Source organism: Haliotis rubra, unplaced genomic scaffold (genome assembly GCF_003918875.1).
Source record: "Haliotis rubra isolate DU_JTF1 unplaced genomic scaffold, ASM391887v1 Scf636, whole genome shotgun sequence".
Taxonomy (NCBI): Eukaryota; Metazoa; Mollusca; class Gastropoda; order Lepetellida; family Haliotidae; genus Haliotis; species Haliotis rubra.
The window spans coordinates 389,686-398,014 of record NW_025767342.1 but is presented as its reverse complement, the minus strand read 5'-3'; the positions used below and the strand labels follow the sequence as shown (position 1 = coordinate 398,014).

The 8,329-nt window shown below is 38.5% G+C and overlaps 1 protein-coding gene across 1 annotated transcript; it reads right to left on the bottom strand.

Annotated features, from left to right (window-relative positions):
• Window positions 1-701: 701 nt before the first annotated feature.
• LOC124256700 lies at window positions 702-7,902 on the bottom strand. The gene is made up of 6 exons (XM_046690672.1): window positions 7,586-7,902; window positions 4,374-4,400; window positions 3,897-4,023; window positions 2,006-2,059; window positions 1,523-1,594; window positions 702-938 (listed from the first exon to the last, which is right to left on the bottom strand). Exons 1-5 carry the CDS (start codon window positions 7,610-7,612, stop codon window positions 1,527-1,529), a joined length of 303 nt encoding a protein of 100 aa, XP_046546628.1. The 5' UTR covers window positions 7,613-7,902; the 3' UTR covers window positions 702-938; window positions 1,523-1,526.
• Window positions 7,903-8,329: the final 427 nt, after the last annotated feature.

The following is an 8,329-nucleotide window of genomic DNA, read 5'->3' as shown; positions in this document are numbered from 1 at the left end:
TACTCCATGTACTAGATATATACGGCTTGAGCATTAACTCGATGTAGGGGTACATACACTCACTGCCACTAGCACTGCCTTTGTATGATACTCCATGCTCTAGAGATACACGGCTCTAGCGTTAACTCGAAGTAGGGTACATACACTCGCTGCCAGTGAGACTATATGTAAATGATACTCCATGTACTAGACATGAACGGCTCGAGCGTTAACTCGATGTAGGGGTACATGCACTCGCTGCCAGTAAGACTATATGCAACATACTCCATGTACTGGACATTCCATCTGAAGCCATAGCTTCATTATAATTATTGGGCATAATACTTATGGGCACATACTCATACATATATCCTAACTAGGTTGTAATCATTTTAACTTGATAACTGGGTACGAATCTACATCGAAAGGTCACTATAAGAAGAGGTTTTCAAAGTTCTAAGTACTACCACGTTTTCGCGAACATTTTATATCATCAGTTTGTGACAGTGATTCAAAGACAGAAATAAACAATATAACATGTCATTGCCAAAACATGATCAGTCTATACGATCTGTAGAAACAGATACTATTTGGAGTTACACACACAAGCATAGTAGGGCCACATGTGAATTTTTTTAGTCTCATTATCTCCTACGTAGGAGATACTAAATCCTACGTAGGAGATAATATGTCCTACGTGGGAGATAGTGAGACCATTCTTCTTTTACCGTGGCCCTGCTACGCTTCCGTAGTTAAAGAGAATAACAAGGGGGAAAAAATGATATGAAGAATTACTGATAATTAGTGATGACATCAAATGGTTGACGAAACAGGTTATCATGTGATTTCGGGGTTAGCACCTATCATTTGCATATAGAAGTAAGTGAATGTTGCCAACTGCCCCAAAGCAGTGGGATCTAACTTGTCAAAATGAAGTGCATCCGTACACCTTTGTTGGTCTGCAAGAAAACGGAAAGATGTATGCACCATATGTAATGTGACTTGTATGTCATGACGATGTACCAGCATAGAATGTTAACAAAACGTCAGTTATGAAAATGAACAAGAAAATATTCAGACAATCACAATATGTGTCATAATCTGTGACACTACAGACTTGAATTTGAAAGGCGTTTGTATAAACACTATATTTGAAACAAAATTTCCTCAATTCCGGAGGCAGATGAATCAACAATGTCATTATTAATGTCATGCATTTCCCTACTGATCATCACCGCGAATAGCTGCAAAATTGCTAATGCGGCGCTTAGCAATACTCACTCACTCACTGGACGTGAGCACGATTATGTTGCTGACAAACATACACATAGCTGAGTAATACACACGGGACTGACCTACTTTCACAGATGCTTTGACATGCTAAAGGGACGCAACTCTGCATAGTAAATTATGGCTAATGGGTCGCCAGTGCTGTAATTTGAAACCTTGCTCAAGCTCAACTTTACACTAACATCAAGTACTTTCATGATTTAACTGTAAGAAACAAAATACTCTAAATACATCTAAAATAAGCAATAACTACCTGGTTAAGCTTCTTTATCCTCTTGTTTCATCAGGCCATGGGATACCTTACCATTTGCCACTGTAAATATTACAGAAAACATCATGTATGATTTTACACTTTGCATTAATTTTGTAGAACTGAAAAATACCTGATTTTCTTTACCACTAGAATTTATCAGAATGAATTACACCCGAATCATGTTTTCACATCATGTTCACGCCTTTCAACCTTGTATGTCCCAATGTCCTTAAAATCGAAGCACACAATGACCTTTAAGTACTTCAAAACAGTACTGATCAGTAAGGCTTTTCAATTATGTTTACCTCTACACAGATAGAATATAAGATATCAAATGATCGTATCACCCGTATAACATTGTCACGAGTACTGTCATCCTTAAATGTGACCTGGAGATCCATTGTCAGAAATATATCTAGTATTGAGCATACGTGATGACTAACTACCTTCAGCCAAGACCTTCTGAACGAAACGAGAACCTACCTGGTGACTTGCTTTTATCTTCCATTAGTTCGTCTGATTCGCTCCTTGTTTTCGCTGTAAGTAATAAAGAACAAACACTGTATTATTTTATCCTTAGTAAGTTGTACATCTGTAAAATATAAAATTGGTTCTTTTGACCATCACATAAATAATCCAGAATCATGTTTCCACAGAACATTTACACATTTCAATCTTCCATGTCCAAACGTTCTTAAAATCATATTTTCAGGCTATTGAAAATCTCTCATATAAATATCCAATCTTATTCGAAATAATCGAATTATATAACGATCTTCCTTCTGGCCAATACGACATCGTTATCTGTTGGTTACCAGGCCATGTTGGAGTTTTTATAACACAATCACCGATACTGCTGTTAAGGCAGCACTCAACAAATCTGTGACACGACTGATTCCATACCGTGATTATAAATCAATGATTAGATCTTACATCTGTGATCTAATGCAAGATAAAGTTGGGCACCCAAGTAAGTACAAATATATTACATTAAATACAACCAACAATTTGTTACACCTACTTCTTTTGTCAGTCCAGATTTAAAAAGGTCATTATGCGACGATGTCGCATTAGCCACACAAGGTATACTCATGAATATTTAATGAATGGTGAAGATCCTCCGTTTTGTATCCCTTGTGATGAAAGATCAACGGTCAAGCATGTCCTGCTTGACTGTATTGATTTTTTACATTACAAGGGGTAAATATTTCAATGTCAAAACGGTAACTGATTTATTTTATCAAGTTCATTCTCATTTAATGCTTCTTTTTTTAAGAAAAAAGAAAGAAAACTAATTAAAAAAAATTTATGTTGTGTTGTCATTAGTAAATGCATTTTAATTGGTTGGAATGAAGAATAACTTTGACTGTTAGTGGCAATACCTTCAAAGGGGGGTGAAATAGCGTCAAATTATCATCCCCCAAAAAGGATATGCAAGTCCAGTTTCATTCAAGATATTTTCATACTACATTCTTTCATCGCAGAAAGATCTTTTGATCTTTGGCTACATTTGATGTGACTTAAAATCTTAACTCACTCACTCATTTGGCTAAATTTGAGTGCAATCGCCAACGCCTGAAAAAAGGTGTAAATCCAGCTAGGGTCCATGCAGGTAGTAATGTAAGTCCCCATGGTCCTTAGTATCATGGTTACCTTTCTTCAGTTGCTGGCGATCTATAGTGAGTGAGTGAGTTTAGTTTTACGCAGGACTCAGCAATATTCCAGCTGTATTGCGGCGGTCTGTAAATAATCGAATCTGGACCAGACAACCCAGTGATCAACAGCATGAGCATCGATCTATGCAATTGGGAACCGATGACATGTGTCAACCAAGCCAGCGAGCCTGACCACCCGATCCCGTTAGTCGCCTCTTACGACAAGCATGGGTTACTGAAGATTAGTATTCTTCACAGGTGGCGACCTATAGCCCGTGTTTGACATTGCATCGTTCTGATAGAAATTGCATTTTAGAGATGAATACTAGTTTTAAATTCTGTTTCTGTGATATGCTGTTGGATTTTTTTCTGTCCTTCGTTGACAGTTTGTTTTATAATCTCAGTGTATTCATCATGTCTTCAGATCTTGTACAGTCACGATATGGCTGAAATACTGCCTCACTCACTTACTCTTATAATCGAAGTGCACGATCACCAGTTAATATTCAAGGACTCTTCCCTTCAAAAGATTGAATATCAGACATCAGATGGCTGTACTAGTCTGATACAAGTTTTAATTGTGACAACTGGAAGAGGTCAAACCATGGGTCATACAAATAGATCCACGTTGATATACTGGCCAGATAACGGGAGTTTGAATGATGCCACAGGCTACCCAATTTAACCTTGTTTAGCTCTTAACACACACAAACAATTACCTTTTAAACTAACCCACCGTTTTTCAGCAAAGGACTTGCGTTTCTTCCTGATAACCACAACGATGGCGGCAATGACGACAATGGCGGCGATGACAACAACAGGGACAGCTACGGCAACAGGGAGAACCTGCCAGATTATACACAAAAAATAACAGAAACATATACCAGTTATCACATATTACAACTTATCCATGTATTCAGTTTCAAAGTCAATTTACCATGGCTAAACTTTAAATCTATGTTTAGCTCCTAAACAATTCACATACCTCACTAGATACCATCGTGTTGAGCCAGAATATATGGGTAAACCATTGTTGTTCAAGATTCTGTCCGTTGTGTGGCCAATACCAGGTCTTATTATATACAATAATAGTTTCCCCTCACCATATTTCAGGCTATATCAATGGGAATTTCGGAGACATTCCTTGGGCTTTAACATAAAGCTGCTTGTAATATATAAACTATATCATTACTAACCAGAGACTGGACGGCGTTCTTCTTCACCTTAAAAATTGAAACGATAGGTTGAAGCTATAACAAGCAAGGCGTGATCGTTAGGAATGCTACAGGTATTTACATAATTCTCCAAATCGTTCATACTTTGCAATTTTTAGCAAGCAATAGTTTCGCAAACGTTCATAATATGAATAGATTTATTGTGCATTCCAAAGTAAATGAAATATGAAACATTACAACGCTACTACAAATACAGTCGAACACCGTTGTCTCGATATTTACGGGACCAGGAAAAAATATCGACTTATCCGAATATCGACACATCCGAGTTGGGCATATCATCACATACCAACATGAAAGAAATGAAAGAAAACAAAAGAAAACAGTAGATTGCATGTCTATTATTTATTTTTCCTCACAGAGATCGCAAATACACAGAAATCAGAAAGTTTTAACTGACGGCATTTGGTGCTGGCATGAACGCAATACTAGTCAACCACTCTTGATACATAACAAGTCCTTGTGTCATTCGACCTCCATCTCTCGATTCCACAAATCGAGTCAGGACGACAATTGACTCCTAATCCGCATTTCTCAGTCGGCAATTTAGTAACAACTCAGCAATCAATTGCTTGTCACGTGATGACACAAGTCCCTGATTAGATTCTCACTATGTTTAGATTCGATACTATAATCCGTTATCAGGAGTGTTAAGTTGAAATTGGGGGTACATCCTAGTTAGATAAACAATCAAGTGACACCTACAACTCAATTAGCCTTAATTAGCTTACACTTCCGCTACCTGTGATTCATGCCGCAGCGTGTGTGTAAACACATGGAGACAGTCACAGTTCAGATGGATACTTGTCCCAGAAATGTAGGTGTATATCGACTTTACGTGCAAATATCGAGTTAAAAGGGTAATTTTGCTTGTCGAGACAACCGAGATATCATATCAGAGTTCGACACAACGGTGTTCGACTGTAGGTACATTCTTTGTATGACATACTAGTTTATTCACAAGGTTCGTTGTATTATGGACCTATCATAGTTATCAATATTTTATTAAATATTTGGCAATTTGCGGTGGTATTATTGAAATTTAACACAATTGTTTCTACTACTTCATGTTTTGGCAAGCGTAAGGAGAGGAACTGCTATAGTAATCTAGTATATTTACTATCATTTTTGTATGTCTTTAGTCAACGTGTTAAAAGAATATGCTCATCAGAACTGGCATTATTTTCACTGATTCTCTCACATTATATAATTCGAATTAGTCTTTACTTAACTGTGAAAAATATTTGTTAAACATTAGTTCCCATAAGCACGGACATGTATTAACTGTATTTAGAAGTGGATATCTGAGTAAGGCAAATGTCTTTAGTAATCATTCCTTCATTTGTATACACTGTAATGTAGTGCTGAATGAAAATTATGGATTGTATGATTGTGTATGTTTTGTTACAGGGAGAGAGGGTAGGAGAGAGAGGGTAGGAGAGAGAGAGGGTAGGAGAGAGAGAGGGAAGGAGAGAGGAGAGGAGAGAGGAGAGGAGAGAGAGGGTAGGAGAGGAAAGAGAGAGAGGGTAGGAGAAAGAGAGAGGGTAGAGAGAGAGAGAGAAGGAGAGAGAGAGACGGTAGGGTAGGAAAGAGGGTAGGAGAGGGAAAGGGTAGTAGGGAGAGAGAAGGTGGGGAGAGAGAGAGGAGAGGGAGAGAGAGAGGAAGAAGAGAGAGAGGGGTAGGAGAGAGTAGGAGAGAGAGGGAGAGGGTGGGAGAGATACGGTTGGGAGAGAGGGTAGGAGAGAGAGGGTAGGATAGAGAGAGTGTAGGAGAGAAAAAGAGGGGGTGGGAGAGAGAGAGAAGGATAGAGAGAGAGAGTTGAGAGAGAGGGTAGGAGAGAGAGGGTAGGAGAGGGAGATAGAGGGTAGGAGAAAGAGAGAGAGGGTAGGAGATAGAGAGAGAGGATAGGAGAGAAAGAGAGAGGGAGGGTAGGAGAAAGATTGAGGATAGGAGAGAGAGGGTAGGAGAATGAGAGGTAGGAGAGAGGGAGAGAGGGTAGGAGAGAGAGACAGGGTAGGAGGGAGGAAGAGAGGGTAGGAGAGAGAGACAGAGGGTAGGAGGGAGGGAGAGAGGGTAGGAGAGGGAGAGATGGTAGGAGAGAGAGACAGAGGGTAGGAGGGAGGGAGAGAGGGTAGGAGAGAGACAGAGGGTAGGAGAGAGAGAGAGGGGGTATGGAGAGAGAGAGAGGGTAGGAGAGAGAGCGTTTCATCCTAAATTGTAGTAGAGGTAATCATAATAATGTTTGAAACCTGTGTCAATCAAATAATAACATCTTTCTGTTAAATCTTGTGAAATTTCTTAACGTGTATTTAAATGTTTAAAAGAAAAGAAAGTAGCTCTGTAGATTTTTTTGTTATATCATTTGTACTTTAGGTCATATGGCCTTTCTACAAATAAACATTTTGAATCTTGAATTTTGAATACTTACTGAAAGTGTGTCACCATGATCTACAACTGTTATAAGACTGATTGACAATGTGTCAATCGGGAGTATTCTAAACAGATAAGTACACAAGAAATGTCCATTAGTTGCATAAAAAAAGCACATAACAAGTTGATTGTGAACACCATGTACTATGCTATCACATGGTTCGATCTTCGAGTGGGGATCACATGGTTCGATCTTCGAGTGGGGATCACATGGTTCGATCTTCAAGTGGGGATCACATGGTTCGATCTTCGAGTGGGGATCACATGGTTCGATCTTCGAGTGGGGCTTTAACATTTACTTACTTACTAGCACAGTTTGGGAAACTTAGGTGAGTGTTTACCGACAGACCAGGACATGCTTACCCTTTTTGCAAACAGCAATCCGTTTTCAGTACAGTGATCCATACAATTATGACCAGCAGATATCCGGATGAATTGTTATCTATGTATCGAAACAATGGTGCCCTAGGGGAGATTTGCGGTTGTGTTATGTTTATACAACCCCGTCACAACGTTTATTGAGCATATACAGCTTTGGTAAGATGTAAGATTGTATGTATGTTTTATTGTTATTTGGGATATACTAGTAGGTGATGTGCCCCTCTCTCTCTCTCTCTCTCTCTCTCTCTCTCTCTCTCTCTCTCTCTCTCTCTCTCTCTCTCTCTCTCTCTCTCTCACTCTCTCTCTCTCTCACTCTCTCTCTCTCTCACACACACACAGGTGTATTGCATTGTCGTACTTACCAGATACAGTAGACAGTTCAACCTCATCTATGAATAAAAATTTGAGTTTGTGTTAAGTAGGGCATAATTATCAGCAATTCGTAATGAACAATTAATGCATTTTCCAAATATTTTTCTTTGCACGCTAACTATATATAAAGAGTTCTAATTATGCATTCGAAAGTATATCGAATAGAACGATATTATTACAATTATATAGATTCCTTTCAAGGACATGTTTACGGTATACCCTTCTTCTTGTCTTAAGTTACATTTTCACTTTCAGTGATTCCCAACGGTCAATATCATATGTTATAGCTAAAATATATGGCATTATCATGAAACGGCCCTCCCATTATCAGATTATTTGATGACCTGTCATCGCACTTAACGCCTCTTGTTGTGTAGAGAAAACTAGAAAATATCACATGCTTCGCTGCTTTTTGTCAAACTTCACAAAGTGTCCTGCCGTTAGTACTGAATCAGCCTGACATCCTTTGGATGTGAATTATCTGATTATAGTCAATATGTGCATGTGTGTGGAAACGATAACTGCATCTTAACAGATACTTTATTTCAAATGTTACTACTGTATTTGTATTTCACTCACATTTTGTTCAACATAGTTGCAATATAAATAAATGAAAGAAGAGTCTATTCTTTGACCCTTTCACTCTTCTTGAGGAAAGCCAAAACAGTTTCACCAAGTGACGAACCATGATCCACACTTCCAAATCAAAGACACAGGTTTGTACTTCTCTTTAT

Excerpts from the sequence above, each read along its gene's own strand:
- LOC124256700 (XM_046690672.1), bottom strand. The coding sequence starts at position 7,612 with ATGAGGTTGAACTGTCTACTGTATCTG. Across the intron at positions 4,024-4,373 it reads AGAACGCCGTCCAGTCTCTG|GTTCTCCCTGTTGCCGTAGC; the intron begins GTTAGTAATGAT and ends ATAATCTGGCAG. Across the intron at positions 1,595-2,005 it reads AGATAAAAGCAAGTCACCAG|TAATATTTACAGTGGCAAAT; the intron begins GTAGGTTCTCGT and ends TGATGTTTTCTG.